Here is a 21,606-nt window from a genome sequence, read left to right as displayed (position 1 = left end):
CACTTGCCTTAAATTACTGTTCTTAGCAAGAGCATAATACATATTTTCAAATATACCGCTGTAAAGACTCTTCTGTTGTAGTTGATTTCATTTAACTACACTTGTCATAAAAGACTATTCTTATTCATAGCATATTATGCGATTTTTTTTTTTTATTACACATTTCAAGAATGGCATGATGCATCTCATTTTATCTTGTATAAATGAATATCTTTAGGGAATGATATATACATTATAATGTACACTCATTTATAACCTGTACGTTTTAAATGTGGTGTGCTTGACTATAAACAAAGGGGTTTTTTTTTTTTAAAAAAAAATTTTTATAGTATATTTATTTTTGAGATGTTGCATTTTATTTGATAATTTTAATTCCACTTACAATGTTTATTAGTTTATGAAGAAGGACAAATGCACGTGGCTTCACAGTATTTAAATTTTTTTTTTAGTCCAGATATGCATGGTTCAACTTTTTAATTAACAAACCACCTCAATGTTGCCTTCTGGCATCCAATTGGACTGCGATAGTATTTAAACCATACTTTGACATCTAACACACCCCATGATGAAGTCATAACCTATGACGAAACGCATTGGAACCTATCATGGCAAAGATTTGTTACCTAGCAACGCCCTTTGACGTCACGGAATCCCCTTGACTGCACATCTGCCGGTGGGAGGTTTTGTTCCCCTGACAGAAGGACATTGAAAGATACCTTTTTGAAGAACCATTATCTATACTCAAATGTGAGTGCATTTTTATATTTTTAGTAATAATTTTACTTGGCTATACTTCACTATACACCGCCTCTCCCCTTTTTTTCATATATGCATGGATATTGTTAATGGAGTGAGGAGGAGTCATGTACAGTCATGGCCAAAAGTTTTAAGAATGACAAAAATATTTTCATAGTCTGCTGCCTCAGTTTTTATAATGGCAATTTGCATATACTCCAGAATGTCATGAAGAGGGATCCGATGAATTGCAATTAATTTCAAAGTCCCTCTTTGCCATGACTATGATTTTTATCCCAAAAACATTTCCACTGCTTTTTAGCCCTGCCACAAAAGGACCAGCTGATATCGGGTCAGTGTTCTCTCTTTAACACAGGTGAGTGTTGATGAGGACAAGGCTGGAGATCACTCTGTCGTGCTGATTAAGAATATCGGAATGTAAGCTTTAAAATGAGGGTGGTGTTGAAATCATTGTTCTGCCTCTGTTAACCATGGTTATCTGCAAGGAAACAGGTGCAGTCATCATTGCTTTGCATAAAAAGGGCTACACAGGCGAGGATATTGTCGCTAGTAAGATTGCACCTAAATCAACCTTTTATCGTATCAAGAACTTCAAGGAGAGAGGTTCAATAGTTGTGACGACGGCTTCAGAGAGCCCAAGAACGTCCAGCAAGCTCCAGTACCATCTCCTAAAGTTTATTCGGCTGCGGGATCGGGGCATCACCGGTGCAGAGCTTGCTCAGGAATGGCAGTAGGCAGGTGTGAGTGCATCTGCATGCACAGTGAGGTGAAGACTTTTGGAGGATGGCCTGGTGTCAAGAAGGCCAGCAAAGAAGCCACTTCTCTCAGGAAAAACATCAGGGACAGACTGATATTCTGCAAAAAGTACAGGGATTGGACTTCTGAGGACTGGGGTAAAGTCATTGTGAAGATACCGGGTTTTCTGGCCCAATACTACCCACTTCACACTGGCTGGCCACCCACGGGTGCCTTCCTATGCCAGGCAAGTCTACCCAGTACCTTCTAGGATTCGTATAGTCACTCGGGCAAATGCAGTTACAAAAGTACAACAGTACATTTATTGTCATACAAACAACACTAGAATATTATGTACACACAGTAAATAAATACCAGGCAGGTTTACCACAGCATCTGTCCCTTACCCCAATAGCTTATGGAGTTATTCACCTGGTTGTCCAGACTTGACGACCCATGGATCTCTCTCAGGTGCATATATAGACTCTAGTAGAGAACGACCACTCAAAACCCAGATCTTGCACCTTTCATGAATGAAATCCCCAGAATGAACACCCCCTCCCACCTGGAGTAGCTTCTTATATCTCAGGTCTAATTTCCACAGTCTTTCCCCTGCCTGGGTAAACCGTTGGGTCTATTCTTATTAACCATTGGTCAGTGCTGGACTAGGGAGGGTTGGAGAGGGGAGTGAAGATGAGCTGTCCTTCCACAGAACCTCCCCTCTTAGATGGCCTGTCTGGACTAGCCTGGTGAGAACAATGGACAGTAATTAGTTTTCCTACTACATCACCTGGCAACCTGATCCCTGCACATAATCCCCCTGGCTTCACTTTTAAAGACAATACATAACCTTACTGCAAATCATCAATATAAAATATACAATATACATATTTACACTGAACTACAATGTCCCCTTAACCACATGTAATTGGGCAATGCAGTTGTAGTCTGGTATGCTGAGGAACAAAAGCAAGGGCTATAAAAAGTACTTGCTATAATCTACATTTTGTGAGAAACGAGAAACAGATTGGTCACAGGGTTATCACACTCGCTTCGTCACAGTCATTTTCTCTGATGAATCCCCTTTCAGATTGTTTGGGGCATCTGGAAAAACGCTTGTCCGGAGATGGAAAGGTGAGCACTACCATCAGTCCTGTGTCGTGCCAACAGTAAAGCATCCTGAGACCATTCATGTGTGGGGTTGCTACTCAGCCAAGGGAGTGGGCTCACTCACAATTTTGCCTAAGAACACAGCCATGAATAAAGAATGGTACCAAAACATCCTCCAAGAGCAACTTCTTGTCATGGAGCCTGAGTTTGGAATAGACCTCGAAGCCCCGCTCTAGATAGACTTACCCCCAGATAGGTGTGGAATCTAACGGTAGAGAGGTATTCACCAGGGATTCCTGCAAGGCAATATGAACTCTGTTGCTCTCTAGCCGCAGGTGGCGGTCCTCTTAAGGGGGATTAGAGCTGGTCGAGATGGAACTGCGGAGTGGAGCAGGCCTGCTGGAAGATAAATGCAGAGGTTCAGGTGAACGGCAGGGAAATGAAGTGTTAAGGTCTTTTGAAAGCGAATAGCAGAGAACAGGACTGATTATGACGCACGAGGTTCCTGCAACAATACCGCATGTCTTGGTAGTGTGACAGGTAACACAGGATTGCGATGTGCAGATAGGAGCCAGAGAGAACAGTGTCCGAACAGGTAAGGAGACCTGAAGATCTTTTAACTTTGTAGAGAAGCAGGTGCTTTAAATAGACAGAACTGACAGGCAATTAGGCAGTCAAGAGAATGCCGGAAGTTTTGAAAAGACCAGGGGGTAAATGTATCGAGGTGCGATTTTTGCAAAATCAGCGATTTTCTTGGGAGAGTTGAAACTCGCCGATGTATGAAGCTGAGATTTCATGCAAAATCGCCAGAGTTGTGCTTCTGTCAAAATCGCTATTTGCAAAATCGATAGAGATCAAACTCACCACTGTTTGCCACTGCAGCTAAACAAGTCTCAAATGTATGAAGCTGCGATTAAGCAAACTCAGGAAAGTTTGCTTTCAAACATGCCAGATACAACATGCTGCATTCTAGCAGCGTGTTGTATAAATACATCACTGTTACACTACCTGTCATACCAACCCCAGGCTGTTCAGCGCTAGGCTAGATTCCCTAGGGAGTGGGGTCCGCTGAAAAAAAACGAGCGGGCCCCACCTCTAGGGACACCCAGCCCAGTGCTGATAGCACTAGGGCTCTTCCTACACCCCCTAGGCGGTGGGTGTAGGGTGATAGCCAAATAAGAGTTAAAAAAAACAAATGGACGCCATTTTATTTTGTGGAACTACACGTTCCAGTCAAGTTGCCCTAAATAGTGTGGGCATGCTGCTACTTGTATAACTACAAGCACCAGCATACCCACGGCAGCCAGGGCATGTTGGCACTTGAAAAACCACAAGTGCCAACATGCCCTGACACCCACGGCTGGCTGGGACCTGTAGTTCCACAAAATAAAATGTTTACAAATCCACAACACCATGATTAAAACCACATCCATTTAATAAAAATAATAAACCCACAATAAAGACAGTAAACACCCTCATTGATACCATATATTTTTATTAAAAATAATAAATACCCTATACTAACCAATGAAGTTTTCTTCTCTTGTCAGCAGCTTTCAATCCAAAAATAGATGCAAAAGGTGGGAGGAGGATACACTGGACAGTAAGTAAAAGTACGAGCTGCAATATGGACGGGGGTAACCAGTCCCCTGAATTACATTGCAAGAATAGGATGACCCAAATGCGCTCAGTACTATAAATAATAAACAGAACCAAACAAAAACCAATTAAAAAACAATCAAATTCAAAAGCAAAAACAGAAGACCAAAAGCACAAGCAAAAACACAAGTAAATCAAAAATAAGTAAATATGTGACCATAAATAAATCTGGATGCAATGCTGTGGATATGTGAAGATGATGATATTGACACTGATTGAGAGATTCAGTACAAATGTCAGTTACTGTGGGTTAAGGACAATGCAGTGAACGGTATGCCGTGAATGTTCGGAAAACTGCGCCGTGAGGCTGCTGGAGGCTCAGCTATCCTAGGTAACACGCTTATGTAATTACCTTATTATGGATGTAATAACGCTCAGAGATCGGCCGTTCTGTGCAGCATCTGATGACTGGAATTGATGTTCCAATAATGGTCCGTAGTATAGTGGGTCAGATCGTGAATCGAAAGCCTGCAATTCTCCGTTCCACAGTGTTGTAGCGTGAGAGAGGCGCCGTTCCTAGTGGCCGTTGTACGTCAGGAAATGTGGTCGGCGGGCGCTGTATGGTCGACGGATGTATCAGCAGTAGTGTCAACAAACCAGTGCCTATGTAGCGTTGCGTGCCGCGCATGCGCGGCTCGTAGTAGGCATAAGAATGAAGCTACCTAGTGAAGCCATGTTAAACGGTTTATTACAGAATACAGGAATACACTTACATCAAGATGACTTAATAGTAGGCACGTAAATGAGGGTACAGGTTGCAGAGAGTGGTAGTGTCTCTGACGCGTTTCGTCCCAAGAGGACTTTCTCAAGGAGTGGGTGTTCGAGTATTGTAGAGTGGTATATAAGGGGAGGGTCAGGATCTGTTTTGGTAGGAATAACGGGAATTGATAGGCCAGGATAACATGGGAGTGTTCGGAAGCATCAAGCCTTCCAATGGTTGAGCTTGTGGTCGGTAAAGCATTGGGATTATTTCATAGTGCGGGTGTATGTAGATGAAGATAGTCAAGAGCATTAGAAAACATTAACAGCTAGAATACACTGTCAATACAATATAGGACTCAGAATTGCGGTAAATGACTAATTGTAGATGCAGGTAGCCCTTGTGTGTGGCATATACAGTATGGTACGAAATGGGTATCAGCTGAAGTGGATGTTACTATAGCCCCCTAAATTGTGTGAACAGGGGGGAAAAGGAAAAAGAGAAGAAAAGGGGGATGTGGGTGCTTATCAAAATATTGTATCGGTGGTATCGTTAGAAATTTATGTCTCAAGGGAATGGATATCACATGTTGCAGCCAGTGATCACTTCTGGGGGTGACATGTAAAGTACAATCTGATGATGATAGGTGTAAAATTAAATCAGAAGCGGTTTGAGGTCAAAATCAATATTGAGACCTCTGGGGTTAAGGGTTTTCAGATTATATGTCCATGCGGCTTCTTCCTTTATTGATTTGTTTCCTTCAATCCAAAAATGACTATCCAAAATAAATTTTTATCCAAAGTCCACGCTTGCCACTGTCCCAAAGAAATTTGTACTTCCAAATGTCCATGCTTGTAATCTGTTCAGTTCTTCTGCCCTCGGGGGGGGCCCATTGTTGCTTGAAGTCTTCCTTTCTTCGGCCAGGGGGGCCCCATATTTGTAAGATCCACGATTCTTCTTACTTGCTTGAAGAAAAATAAAAAAGGGATGAGCCGCCGCAAACAGGAGCTCCGATACGCAATGAGCTTAGCTCATTGAGCTAGGTCTATTTATAGTTAATAGACTAAACAGAGGGGGGACCCCACGCTTTTTTTTTTTTTTTTTTTTTTTAAACTTTTATCTATTCTTAACAGTTTTTACAGCAGTTTTGTCAGGCAGTGTAGCAGTGATGTGTTTATACAACACAGGAGAGTTGGCTAACATGGGAGTGTTTTACATCGCAGCAAATCGCCAGATCAGCGATTTTGAAGATCAGGGTCAAAATCGCAGCTTGATACATTTCAGAAAATTTTGACTAAAATCGCCCGCGATTTGCCGCGATTTTAACACGCTGAAAAAATCGGACCTTGATACATTTACCCCCAGGTGTGCGCATGCTCAGTTCAGACCAGCAAGTGAATGCAGTGAGTGAGAACCAAGGGAAACGGGTAAGAACAGTGACCAAAATGCAAGTTAGCTGGTGCAATGTGCGACACTTCTCCCAACCATTCAATAACAGTTTGGTGACGAACAATGCCCTTTCCAGCATGATGGAGCACCTTGCCATAAGGTAAAAGTGATAACAAAGTGATTCAGGGAGCAAAACATCGAAACTTTGGGTCCATGACCAGGAAACTCCCCAGACCTTAATCACATGGAGAACTTGTGGTCAATCCTCAAGAGGCGGGTGGACAAACAAAGCCACAAATTCTGACAAACTCCAAGCATTGATTAGGTAAGAATGGACGGCCATCAGTCAGTATGTTGCCCAGAAGTTGATTGACAGCATGCCAGGGCGAATTGCAGAGGCCTTCAAAAAGAAGGGTCCACACTGCAAATATTGACTCTTTGCATAAACTTAATGTAATTGTCAATAACAGCCTTTGACACTTATGAAATGCTTGCAATATTACTTCAGTATACCATAGCAACATCTGACAAAAAGGTCTAAAAACACTGAAGCAGCAAACTTTGTAAAAACAATACTTGTGTCATTCTCAAAACTTTTGGCCGTAACTGTAGAAGCGACTCTTATTTCAAAGCCATTTGTGGAACACAGGATCTTCGTTGGACATATTCCATCTTGATAGGTGATTCACCCAAAAGATATTGGGGCACTGACATTTGGGGTTTTCAAAAAACAATGTACCAATTATCACTATATATAAGTATTTCCTCTGTTTATTCATACGTAGACACGCGATCATGTGAACAGGAACCTATTACTATTATATATTTTTATTGTTAACCTGAATTTATCTATCCTGAGCCCTATTTGCTCCTAATCCTATTTTTCAACCTTTGCATCTGAATAGGATTTCGTTCTTCACTTTGCCCTTCCTGCTCTCTTTCCCACTATCTGCTCCTATGGAGATCGGCTAACTCTCCTGATATCTACTCCTACCTTCCGCTGCAAGCTCACTCAGGAGCACCTTGCAAACTCTCCATTGCCAGTATGCATGTGGTGATTGCCTTTTGTTAAGATTACAAATGGATTTGTCCCTGGGATGGATATGTAAGACACTACACTCAAGAATATTTAATTTTTAAGAAAAAAAAAAAAGCTATAGAACTTTTGGCACTTATAGACTATTTATTGCAATAATAAAGAGATTAGTGGTTCAGCTCCCGCAGCTGTAAAGAACCTGTGTGTTCTCAACTACAAAAATTTAATGGAAATAACAATCACAGCGCTGAGAACTGAGCACAAAACTCTCTATAAATAGATTCATGCAATTGTATAAAAATCAGTTTTATTAAATACACAGAAAATATCACATAAAAATAGTAAAACATGGATGATCACAAATAATTCTGATCAGTGCACTGATCTAGTAACCACTAAATAATATAAATTGTGTAGAATGCATGCAAAAAGTCACAATTAATATATTAGCAATTTATTATTGTATGATTTTTATAGTAATACTTCCATGGTGATAAAGTTTTGGACTGAGGAGATGATTATTAATTGTGACTTTTTTTGCATGACTTGCATACCATCTGCACAGAGACATAATTGTAAGGAAGGACATTAATTTGATCTCCCTGTTACGGTCTTCCCATGACATTTTGCAACACCATACTATGGCATACAAAGAACTTTTACCTTCAACTTCAAAAAGAGCATGGGCTGGACTTGGCAAAAAAGCCTACAGTACATTAGGTATGACTTAGTCCAATCCAATACATGTTCAGCTTCTTAGCCCTTGGTCACTTCCATGGCAGATTTCCCTTTGTAAATACCACTAATAAAACTGTCTCCTTTACCATAACTACTACATTATCTATATTACAATCCCCATAATTAGTATATCCATTATGCTTTTGCTTCTTCTTCAATTTGCATTAATTATTGTCTTTCTATTCACTCTTTTATGCCTCGTGACTTATAGCAAATTCTAATTTTAACACTTTGTTGGTGTCCTCCCACAAGTTTAGTCTTAAGAGGGTTTGTCTATATAAAAAACTCTTTAACATGCAATAGCCTTCCAAAGTTACTACCCAGTAATGTGGATGTTATGCCTAGCATATTATAAATCCTAAGCAAACATATCTTCCTTATTTTCAGTCCTAACACCAGTATAAGCTCCTTCCCCAAATCCTGTAACTAAAACCCAGCTACAATGTATTTCCCATTGCTCCCAACGTAGCACATGGCACAGGTAGACTTTCAGTAACAACCTCCCAGATTCCTGCCTTAAGTTTACAGCCTAAAATGCTACAGTAATTCTTGAAGATCCACCTAACTCGAATGTTGTCATTTGTACCACTGCTGCTGGGTCCCTCATAGCCTTTTGGCAAAAAGCAAGTGTAGTGCCTGTCCTAGGAGGGAGTGGTGACCCCTCTGATCATGGACACACTTCCTTTTGCCTTGTGCTTTTTGTGAGGGAGATTGTCGCCTGCACTTCCTTAATTTTTGTATTTTTTTTTCTGCTTATTTGAAGGGTGTGACAGGCCCTTTATAGACTCAAAATCCCCATGATCTTGGGGGGGAGGGGTCTGAAGATCATTGCCCCCCAAAATGGCCTTACGGCTCTGGGAGGTTAGGGACAGAGGAGCCCATCCAATTTAGAGTGGAGACTGAAGTTTGATTGCACCTTTTTATGTACTTTTGTGGTGTGGTGGGGATCCCACTTTTTGGTATTTGTGGTATGAATTCAATGATCCCGGGCTTTCAGTAAAAAACTAAAAAAACTCCAGATCTAGCCTTCTTGTCAATCTACCCTCTACCTTTTCTAACTGTGACCCAGCTACCTACCTGAGAATTCTTTCATGTTTTCATATCCTTGCTCCAACCAATGCCCGCTAAGCAGCACATATCTCCATGTTTTCATTGGACATCCGTGTTACCTGTTGCCCATATAGAACCAGAATCTGGGCTTCCAGACAAGAAACTCCCTCACCTCTTGCACAGCTGTATTTACCCTCATCCCAGATGTACATACATGAACAGAATGTATACACTGGTGGCATTACCATCAAAGTAAACTTAATTTGACCAAATGGAAATATGTACAGGCTAAAAACTATTATGGAATATACAAGCTTTAAATTATTGGTATTAAATGGCAATTGACAGCTGCTCACTGTATGTAACATATAGCTTGCAGGTAAATTTATGTCAGTGTGTGTATATAATACAGTATTTATGTAATATATTATGAGTTGTTATGAGTTCTAGTAGGAGCAACAGAAATGACCTGGCAGAGTTCGCAGCTACTTCAAACGTGGATACAGTCCATTCCAGCCTTAAGATGTTCCCTCCTCTCTCCTTTTTATACTAGTCTTATTTAACCTTTCTAAATGAAAGATGCAAAATTATGTTTTCAATCTTTGTGAATCTCAAATTTGCTATACAGATAAAATTATTAAGTTAAATATGAAAAATACACAAACCAATGGGACAATAATAACGTGCACCCAAGATAATGGATAACGCCAACAAAAAGTAATTGAAAATAATTCAGCAAAGACTAATTTGTAATGACCCATAATAGCTGCAGAATATTCTGTTAACTTTTACTGACAGCTGTCTGAAAAGACACATGTAAACAGATTGCCAAAGTTATATTACTTCTAAACAAGTTGGAATTTAAGTCATAAAAGCTATTTTTGAAAATAGTCTGGAAACCACATTGTTCGGATAAACTGCAAGTAAACAAATAACTTCAATAATGCTATTTGATTTATAATTCAAGTAACTCTATTTATTGAAAGTGTTGCTATATTGTGATGAGAAATGATTACCCTGTCTTCCCCATGACATGATAAGTTGATAACTATATGTAATAGCATTTTCAGTATATATGTTTTTTCACTACTTACAAATGTCCCCAAAATGTTATTTGTTAGATCAATCTTGCGTATCAACAATTAAATTAAACCGGAAAAGAACCAACTCTTGCATAACCATCACATATTAGGACACACCTGTTTTGCACCGAGTAAAATCCATTACTACAATATGACATTAAATCAAGGACCATTACCCATGCTTAGTCTAACTGTTTTGCCTTTTTTTTAGGCTGCCTACACCTATTGATTTCTCTCCTTTCTTTAATTCTCACATTTTCAGCACGCTAGAACATTTGAAGCGGTGGCTGCAGCCAGAGAAAGTTGCTATAAGTGCAGAGGAAGTGCAGTGTCTAATACCTGGAGAATCTCCCCCTGTAAATGCTGAAAACGAACAGGATTCTGCTACTGGTGAACATTAAGCTTTTCTATACTACTGGTAACCAGCTGCAAATCTCAAGGTCCCTATAACCAGACAATTATAGAGGAGATAATTACATTTAACTCATGGATCACCAAGGCACTCCTTTTCCAATCCAAACTCCACTTTGGGACAATCTCTTATCATTCCTATTGTGTGGTTTGTTTGTTTTTTTTTGTTTTTTTTTATTTGAGGCCGAAAAATCCCACATCCATCCTTTAATATTATTTATTATTATCATTTCTTGTGGGGGGTGGTCCTGTCTTTTACTACAGTTAAGTATTTAAATATTTTAAGTACATTCAAAATGTCATTGATGAGAATAAAAAAATCCGCTACCCCTGTAGTATTCACATTAGATTTGTAGTAACATGCTGTAACTGCATGCTTTAACACATACGATGGCTACAAAAACAGGTTTAAATAAAGCATTTAAAAAATATTTACTCAGTGCTAATTTAAAATGAACCTGTCGCCTACTCCCAACTACGCAATAAAAATGTTACATATTTACAGTGTGTTTCTAGCTGTGTTATTTCTTCTAAAACTTGCCTATTTACATGCCTGCTTGAAGTTGCCCATGTTATTGGCAGGTACAGAATGAACATAATGGTTCTGAATGATCACGACATGTAAATCACAGGAGTGAATGCAACTTGCCAGTAAGTTGTGTGTGTAAAAAGAGCACGTAACTTGTGCATAGTTCCAACCGTATTTCAAGATACTTTTTAATTTGGATGCAAGAACGCTCTGCCTAACCAGCATGAACAGACTACAGTATATGCATAAGTACAATAAAAGGGCAGATTGGAATTTAAAACTTCTATTTGATCATAAAATAACATTTTAACAGTATAATCATTTCTATCAAAAATAAAATATATATATTAATAATAATTATTCTAATCAGCTACAACATTAAAACCTCCTGCCTATCATTGTGTGGGTCCCCCTTGTGCCCCCAAAACATCTCTGACCTGTCGAGGCACAGACTCTACAAGACCTCTGAAGGTGTCCTGTGGTATCTGGCACAAAGACATTTTCTTTTAAGTCCTGTATGATGCGAGGTGGGTTCTCCGTGGCCGTGACTTGTTTTTCCAGCACATCCCACAGATGCTCGATTGGATTGAGATCTGGGGAATTTGAAGGCCTAGTCAACACCCTGAACTCTTTGTCATGTTTCTCAATCCATTCCTGAACAATTTTTGTTAAGGGCAGATTATCTGTGGAAAGAGACCACTCTAATCGGGGAATACCATTGTCGTGAAGGTTTACTTGGTCTGCAACAATGTTTAGGTAGGTGGTAAGTGTCAAAATAACATCCACATGAATACTAGGACCCAAGGTTTCCCAGCAGAGCATTGCCCAGAGCATAACACTGTCTCTGCTGGCTTGTTTTCTTTCCATAGTGCATCCTGATGCCATCTCTTCCCCCAGGTAAATGACGCGCACACGCACCTGACCATCAACATGATGTCAAAGAAAACATGACCAGGCCACCTTCTTCAATTGCTCTTTGGTTCAGTTTTAGTGCTCACGTGCCCATTGTAGGTGCTTTCGGTGGTGGACAGGAGTCAGCATGGGCACTTTGACTGGTCTGCAGCAAGCTGCGCATGGGCTGTGTCGCTTTCTATCATAGCCAGCATTGACTTTTTCAGCAATCTGTGCTACAGTAGCTCTTCTATGCGTTTGTACCAGTCAGGCTAGCCTTCGCTCCCCACACGCTTCAATGAGCTTTGGGCACCCTTGACCCTGTTACCAGTCCTTTCTTTGACCACTTTTGGTAGGTACTCACACTGCATACAGGGAAACCTGACAAGACCTGCTGTTTTGGAAATGCTCAGTCTCAGTTAGCCATCACAATTTGGCCCTTGTCAAAGTTGCTCAGGTCCCCTACACTTGCCCTTTTTTCCTGTTTATAACACATCAATTTTAAGAACTGACTGTTCGCTTGCTGCCTAATATATCCCACCCTTTGACAGGTTCCATTGTTATGAGATAATCCATGTTATTCACTTCACTTAGTGGTTTTAATGTTGTGGCTGATCGGTGTATATATATTTTGTTACATTAAGTGCATAAAGATGATTTCAATATGTACTGTACATACAATGTGTATTTATAGTATGTCTTAGTTGCATACAGTTATTCTGTGATAGCCCTCCAGTGGGTACAAAAGATATGGTTGAAAACAAGGAGTCTTACGACAAACACTGGACTTGAATCTGCGTTTACCCCCCCACCCCATCCTTCCTTCCCCCATTTTTGCCTCTCAAGTAGTAGGCAGTCATAAGTGGCAGTTGCGTTCAGACATTAATTGCATTCAATTATGTCCATTGGCATAATGTCCGCTTCTGGGCATGTGCAGAGCTATCTCATTGTCACTGTCACTAGAGTTCTTGACCCAGCTTTCTGCCAGTTGTTATCACTACTCTCGAGGCGCAAAGTCTAACGTAGCGACTGGTCTTCTCCAGGGACCCCCGCAAGAGGGTTTGGGTTTCTGCGGCGTCCCTATGCAGGTCGCGGTCCTCAAGAGAGTGCAGCCGAGCAATTGAGTACAACTTAATATAGAGATAGACGGTAAGAATGATGCAATGATACTTAGGAGAACAATTGTATATGTATATATATGATGGTTGTAGCAACAAATGCCCGGACAAGCAGAGCGATAAAACAGAACTATGGGATAAACAGACACCACTAATGTTATCCCATATGAGGCTAACAAAGTCAGTCCATCTAGAGGAATATAGCACGGCAGTGGTGGTGAGCCAGAGGTAATTTCACGACTGACAGAATAGGAAATGACCAGCAAATGTTTAGACAAAACAATAATAGAACAAAGTCAATGAATGATAAACTTTACTACGGATGTGGCTGAGAAGTATCTGGCAAACAGGTGAGATGCAGCAGTCACTACAGCAGGAGGCAGGTTTACTACGGAGGTGGCTGAAAAGTATCCGGCCAACAGGTGAGATGCAGCGGAAAGGATTAGACAAAATGATAATAGAACAAAGTCAATGAACGATAACTTTACCACGGATGTGGCTGAGAAGTATCCGGCCAACAGGTGAGATGCAGTGGTCACTACAGCATACAGCAGGTGGCAGGTTTACCACAGAGGTGGCTAAGAAGTATCCGGCCAACAGGTGAGATGCAGCAGTCACTACAGCATACAGCAGGAGGCAGGTTTACCATGGAAGTGGCTAAGAAGTATCCGGCCAACAGGTGAGATGCAGCAGTCACTACAGCATACAGCAAGAGGCTGGTTTACCACGGAGGTGGCTAAGAAGTATCCGGCCAACAGGTGAGATGCAGTGGGCACTACAGCATACAACAGGAGGCAGGAACGCTGAAAGTAACTGCAGCCACAGGAACAGAGAGCACAGCTGACACGAGGAGCTGAGAATCAAGATCAGACAATTAAGGAGGGGTCAGAGGTGCTTTAAATAGGGAAAAGGCAAATGGATAGCCAATACAATTAAAGGGAAAGTTATAAAAGACCCTCCAGGTTAGCACATGCGCAGAACCACAGTCAAGATGGCGGACGGCCGCGGCGCAGCACAGGCGCCGGCAGAGGGGCAATTGGCCTAACTAGGTCTGGAAGTCCGGTGAGTGACACTCATGCAGGATTCCCTACACAAACAGACGTACGTCCGAGCATGAATCAGGCCCAGGGTCTTCCTCCCACAGGATATGCCACTGAAACAGACAATTTCAATAATGATTCTGGCAGTATAGCCATAAGTACGGGACAGAAAGATGTTTAATTGTTAATTTTCTCAAGAACGGTGTTCATTACTGTATATTGCAATTAGGTTTTCGTTCTGGCTGTATAGTTTATATTAATTTTCTTCAAAACTGCATGACGGTTACACTTTAATCAGCATAACAAAATGGATTACTCTATTTTCTTCACTTCCTACTTTTCAGGCGGCGATCATGTTTTATTTGTCAGTTCTGTTGTTCACACAGGTAGAAAAGAGGGCAAATTGGAGTCGTGGTAAAAAAAATATACATTATGGATTCTGCTGTAGACACACACAGCAGACGTTTGAAAGGGAAAGTATGCACAACATAAGCTTAGTTTACTTGTGGGTTGTTTACATCAATGCTAAAGAAACATCAAAAACCATTCAGCCAGGGTGATTCAAAATGTGCAATTGGGACAATTTTTCACCTCTTCTTTGCAGGTCAATTTGGCTCATCACTTTTCCTGTGGTGTTTTTTGTTTTTTTGTTTGTTTGGTTTTTGTTTTCCTCATTTTGTCTGCCTCCTATTTGCAAAGATAAAATTGCTATATTTTGACAATTCTGCTTTATAGATGGATGAATGTTGTAAAATGGAGAATCAACTGAGCACTTTTTTGTATATTTTTCAGTTAGAGTATAAAAAATAAGAGCAAAGTTTCACAATGCTTTTTGTTTGACTGCCCTTTGTGCTAAGTTTAAAATACCTTGAACTGCTTACATCTCTACTACCATTGTATTGAGGTGCGAAATGAGATAATTTGTATTGCACATTTTTTGTTCTGTTAATGTCATTCTCAAACCCTCTTGGAGAGAATCAAACTTCCCAGTTTAGATTGCTATCTGTAGAATAGTAGAAATCTGTACATCTGCTGTATGTTTGTAAGCTGGTTTAGTTACCATTATTTTGTTTCATGTGTTTGGTACCATTATGCCATTGGTGTGCAGTACTATAAAAAAAAAATTAAAAAAAATGCTGTCGCTTTATAAACAAAGGATGATCCAATAGGAATAAGAGGTATTAGTGCTATATTGGAGCCAAAACATGCAACCTCTCACATGCATTGTAAATGCTTCTTATTTTATGTAAAGTCTGCTCTCCTTTTCAGTTCTGATCACATGTTATCTTTCACAAACCAATCACTGTTTTTGATTTATAGGTTCTCACATGCAGTTTCCCCACCTAAAAGTAATACAGTATAAAGACTACCCCACATATGCAAATATTTTCCTGTTTATGAACCTTGTACAATCATATTGTACAGTTTTGATTGAATCTGATTGGACTCTTCATTGGGAAGACATGCAATCATAACACATGACCAGTTTGCATGTGTGCAAGAACCTTTGATGTTTTTGGTTGTATTATTTAATTAGTGATCGCATAAATTGCCTTCAACAGCACACTCGATAGACCTTTTTTCCCCCTCACAATGTAGCTCATGTAGAGTTGAATGTTAATGTGCTTTTCCATACTACACATTGCTTATCCGCTAAATGGCGTATGTCTGTTTTCAGACTTCAACATATCTGCTCATTCTGCCTGCCTACCATGAGTACAGTAAGGGTATATTTATGCACTAACGTATGTAGAGGTGGCAGTGGGCACTGCACACCCCTCATTAACCCTGTAAGCATACATTGAGCTTATCTTACTGCAATGTATGCAATTTACTTAATATGTAGACTTGCACATATCTAAAGATTTGTGCTCATCTGCATACTATGTAAATGGTTTGGGTATGATTTTTCGAGTGCCACAATCCCGGCAACGACGATACCTACAAAGAAACGCTGATTAGCCCAAAAAACTACATTGATATACACAGACTTGTCTACAAAGCGACTGCAACTTATTCCAACGAGACACCTCTCCACCACTTGACTTTCGCGCCACTGAACTTTGCGACCTAGGTAACTCTTCATTTAAAGCGGCAATGTCGGGATCCCGGAGGTTGTGTTTTATGAAACACAGCATCATCCACCCCTCGGACATTTGCAGCGTCCCTTTTTGTCGCTCGAAAATATGCAGCGTTGCGTTGTAGGGAAGTTTGTGTATATTGATGTAGTTTGTTTGGCTAATCGTTGTTTGTTTGTAGGTATCGTCGTTGGGGTTGTGGTAATCGTTTTTACGATGTAAAATGTAAATTGCATAATTTCAAAGGACATAATTTACTTCTACAATTTTTGCACAATTTATGTGCGACTCTGCATCAGCCCCAATGTAATATAAAATTATTTGGATTGTAGCTAAAAGGTCGCAAGATACATAGATTGTTCAGATCTACTCTAATCAAGAATCATAGATTTACAGCGGACATGCTACAATGTGATGGTATTTAGAGGAAAAAAAGTCCAATTTATCCAATCTTAATTTAGTGCGATCACATCTTATAGTTACTATAGAACTAGATTGTGTGACTGCCACATAGAAATATTCTGTATGACTAGATTGTAATGTTTGTGGGTATCATTTCCACACTGATCTTTTTTTAAGGCAAAAGATCCACACTGACACAGATTCACAATGACTGAAACTGACACACAGTAGTCCCATTGGAGTGTGGCGTGATGTGTGCATGCATGCACTTCTGACTACTATGAAAACATTGCTGTTTTTTTTGCTGTCCCAGTTAATTTTTGTATTCTGCGTGGAGGCCCTTGCTAGAGCCATCCGTTCTAACCCTAATATCAGGCCTCCAGGTAGGGTCGAAGGAATATTTTCTTGCTCTGTTTGCAGATGACCTGCTGGTCATAATTATCAAACTGATCACAACTCCTCCCAACTTAATATCAGAGTTCACGAAATTCGGCTATTTATATCATTTTAATATGAATTTTGCAAAATCTATAGCATTTAATATTTCTGCTTCAGAGCAGGTGATCGCAAGTCTCCAGGATGCCTTCCCATTTAAAAGGCAATCCTCCCATATATGATATCTAAGGGTCTCCGTTGCTAGGGATGATACTCGCTTATTCCGATTAAATTATTCCCCCCTCTTTGCTATAGTTGGTATAGAGCTGGGATCTCGGTCCTCCGCCTAAATTTTCACGGTTTGGCAGAGTTAATATACTAAAATGACTATTCTTCTCAAAGTGCTTTGCATTTTGTAAACTATTCCAACTAGGATCCCCCCGCAGTTCTTCACCAAGCTCCAGAGATGTGTTTGAAACTTTTGAGGGGTAGAAGCCACTGTTTAAGCACTCTAGTCTGTACTGGTGCAAAATTCGGAGGGGGAATTCAATTACCAGTGTTCACAAGCTATCACCATGCAGTGACTTTAAATAGACTAATGGTGTGGACAAGGAGAGGCAGGAACAAACAATGGGTAGATGTGGAAAATGCTTTCTTCGGAATCTCCCTACACGCTTTACCATGGCTTTCCAAAATTCCCAGTCTATCCCAACCCACCATTGGTCCTACTATTGCGGTGTGGAGATGGCTTCGCTCCTGTGCTTGTGTCATGGCCCATCCTTCTCTTTTGCCCCCCCCCCCCCCAATTGTGGCCAATCCCAGCTTTCTACGCCTGGCCTTTCGCCAAACACATTTAGAGGGTGGACTCGGGTGGATTTCACCAGACTAGGCCAAGTGATGGTCAATAGACTGGAGCTTGGAAAAGGTGCAAAGCTTACTAAGTACTTTCTGACTGCTTGACACCATTGAGGTTATATATAAGGATGAGCGGGCTCGGATTCCGCTAATCCGAGCCCACCCGAACAGTGCGGATCCGACGGGATCCGAGCACTGTTCGGGTACTTCCGCCCGGGAAAAAAAAATCCGAAACGAGGCTGACATCCAAGTCTTGCATCGGATCTCGCGAGACTCGGATGTCATAAATTCGCTGCTTGCGGCCACCATCTTCATTTGGGCTGTGATCAGGGAAGAGGGAGGTTGTAGGTTAGTGGTGCTCCTGCTCCTGTGTGATCAGTCCAGTGGTGCTTTATTCTTTTGTCCAGTGCTCTGTCCTGCTGAGTCCAGTGGTGCTTTTGTCCTGTGCTCTGTCCTGCTGAGTCCAGTGGTGCTTTTGTCCTGTGCTCTGTCCTGCTGAGTCCAGTGGTGCTTTTGTCCTGTGCTCTGTCCTGCTGAGTCCAGTGGTGCTTTAGCCAGTGTCTGTCCTGCTGAGTCCAGTGGTGCTTTTGTCCTGTGCTTTGTTCTGATAAGTCCATAGTAATTTTATAATTATTAACAAATCATAAAAAATATAAAAAAATAATTTAAAAAGTATAAAAAAATTTCTAGAGCAATATATTCTTGCAGTCCAGAAATATTAGTACTGCAATACCTACGTTCACTGTTCTTGCAGTCCAGAAATATTAGTACTGCTAAATTTCCCTACGTTCCCTGTTCTTGCAGTCCAGAAATATTAGTACTGCTAAATTTACCTACGTTAACTGTTTCTGCAGTCCCAAAAAATAGGTACTGCAATCTAAATTACTACGTTCACTGTTTCTGCAGTCCCCAAAAATAGGTACTGCAATCTATATTACTACGTTCACTGTTTCTGCAGTCCCAAAAAATAGGTACTGCAATCTAAATTACTACGTTCACTGTTTCTGCAGTCCCAAAAAATAGGAACTGCAATCTATATTACTACGTTCACTGTTTCTGCAGTCCCCAAAAATAGGTACTGCAATCTATATTACTACGTTCACTGTTTATGCAGTCACAAAGTGTGTGTGGTTTAGGGGTACGCTTTCTTGTGCTGCATATAATGGAGTACAAAAATTTGGAGGATAAAGTAGGGAAAGATCAAGACCCACTTCCTCCTATTGCTGAAGCTGCTGCCACTAGTCATGACATAGACGATGAAATGCCATCAACGTCGTCTGCCAAGGGCGATGCCCAATCTCCTAGTAGAGGGCATGTAAAATCCAAAACCCCAAAGTTCACAAAAATTAGCAAAAAAAGAAAATTGAAATCATCTGAGGAGAAACGTAAACTTGCCAATATGCAATTTATGACACGGAGTGGCAAGGAACGGCTTAGGCCCTGGCCCGTGTTCATGACTAGTGGTTCAGCTTCACCCAAGGATCTAAGCCCTCCTCCTCCCCACCCCTCTAAAAAATTTAAGAAACTTAAGCTGTCTTCAACAACACAGCAAACAACTCTGCCTTCTAAAGAGATGGCATCACAAATCCGCAAGCCGAGACCAAGGGTGTTGGTGGTTGCGAAGCCTGACCTTCCCATCACTGTACGGGAAGAGGTGGCTCCTTCCACCATATGCAGCACGCCCTCTGCATATGCTGAAAGGATCACCCACAGTCCAGTTACAGATTTGGCTAATGAAGGTGTGAATGTTGTACACCGGGAGGAGGATATTGATGTAGCTGGTGCTGAGGAGGAACTTGACGAGGAGGATGCTGATGTGGTTATCTTAAATGAGGCACCAGGGGGAAGAAACAGTTGTTGTCCATGGGATGAAAAAGCCCATCGTCATGCCTGGTCAGAAGACCAAAAAATCCACCTTTTCGGTCTGGAGTTATTTTTATCCCAATCCGGACAACAAATGTATGGCCATATGTAGCTTATGTAAAGCTCAAATAAGCAGGGGTAAGGATCTTGGCCACCTAGGGACATCCTCCCTTATACGTCACCTGAAGAACCTTCATAATTCAGTGTTTAGTTCAGGACCTGTGGCTAGGACCGTCAGCAGTCCAGGGACACCTAAATCCCTTTGTCCTGTTGGATACACACCGCCAACACCCTCCTCGTCAACTTCCTCCACGATCTCCATCAGATATAGTCCTGCAGGCCATGTCACCAGCCAGACTGAGTCCTCTTCAATCCGGGATTCATCCGAGGAATCCTGCAGTGGTACGCCTACTACTGCCGCTGCTGCTGTTGCTGCTGGTAGTCGGTCATCTTCCCAGAGGGGAAGTCGCAAGAACGCTACATCTTTCACCAAACAGTTAACCGTCCAACAGTCGTTTGCCATGAGCACAAAGTACGACAGTAGTCACCCTATTGCAAAGCGGATAACTGCGGCTGTAACAGCTATGCTGGTGTTAGACGTGCGTCCGGTGTCCGCCATCAGTGGAGTGGGATTTAGACCGTTGATGGAGGTATTGTGTCCCCGGTACCAAATCCCGTCTAGATTCCACTTCACTAGGCAGGCGATACCCGGGATGTACAGAGAAGTATGAACAAGTGTCCTCAGTGCTCTGAAAAATGCGGTTGTACCCACTGTCCACTTAACCACGGACATGTGGACAAGTGGTTCAGGGCAAACTAAGGACTATATGACTGTAACAGCCCACTGGGTAGATGCATCGCCTTCCGCAGCAGCTGCATCAGTAGCAGCATCTCCACAACGGCTGCTCGTTCCAAGGCAGGCAACGTTGTGTATCACCGGTTTTAATAAGAGGCACAACGCTGACAACCTCTTAGAGAAACTGAGGAAAATAATCTCGCAGTGGCTTACCCCACTTAGACTCTCCTGGGGATTTGTGGTGTCAGACAACGGCAGTAACATTGTGCGGGCATTACATATGGGCAATTTCCAGCAAGTCCTATGTTTTGCCCACACCGTTAATTTGGTGGTGCAGCATTACCTGAAGAGTGACAGGGGTGTGCAGGAGATGCTTGCGGTGGCCCGCAAAATTGCTGGACACTTTCGGCATTCTGCCAGTGCCTACCGCAGACTCGAGCAACATCAAAAAAGGCTGAACCTGCCCTGCCAACACCTCAAACAAGAGGTTGTGACGCGCTGGAACTCCACCCTCTATATGCTGCAGAGGATGGAGGAGCAGCAAAAGGCCATTCAAGCCTACACAGCCACCTACGACATAGGAAAAGGAGTGGGGATGCGCCTGAGTCAAGCGCAGTGGAGACTGATTTCCGTGTTGTGCAAGGTTCTCCAGCCGTTTGAACTTGCCACACGAGAAGTCAGTTCCGACACTGCCAGCTTGAGTCAGGTGATTCCCCTGATCAGGCTGTTGCAGAAGCAGCTGGAGAAAGTGAGGGAGGAGCTGTTAAAGCATTGCGATTCCACCAAGCATGTAGCTCTTGTGGATGAAGCCTTTCGTACGCTTTGCCAGGATCCGAGGGTGGTCACTCTTTTAAAGTCAGAGGAATACATTCTGGCCACCGCGCTGGATCCTCGGTTTAAAGCGTATGTTGTGTCTCTGTTTCCGGCGGACACAAGTCTACAGCGGTGCAAAGACTTGCTGGTCAGGAGATTGTCCTCTGAAGAGGACCATGA

The 21,606-nt window shown here is 41.7% G+C and overlaps 1 protein-coding gene across 3 annotated transcripts in view; it reads left to right on the top strand.

The window, feature by feature from the left end:
- Positions 1 to 11,170, top strand: part of CCDC32 (coiled-coil domain containing 32) — a 33,685-nt gene extending 22,515 nt beyond the window's left edge. For all 3 annotated transcript variants that reach the window (XM_075193004.1, XM_075193005.1, XM_075193003.1), the window contains exon 4: positions 10,518 to 11,170. In XM_075193004.1, coding sequence (XP_075049105.1) covers positions 10,518 to 10,656 — 139 coding nt within the window. In that variant the 3' untranslated portion in view covers positions 10,657 to 11,170. The remainder of the gene's footprint in view (positions 1 to 10,517) is intronic.
- The last annotated feature ends 10,436 nt before the right edge of the window (positions 11,171 to 21,606 follow it).

This window comes from Mixophyes fleayi, chromosome 12, assembly GCF_038048845.1.
Source record: "Mixophyes fleayi isolate aMixFle1 chromosome 12, aMixFle1.hap1, whole genome shotgun sequence".
Taxonomy (NCBI): domain Eukaryota; kingdom Metazoa; phylum Chordata; class Amphibia; order Anura; family Limnodynastidae; genus Mixophyes; species Mixophyes fleayi.
This window is presented reverse-complemented; position numbering and strand designations above follow the sequence as displayed.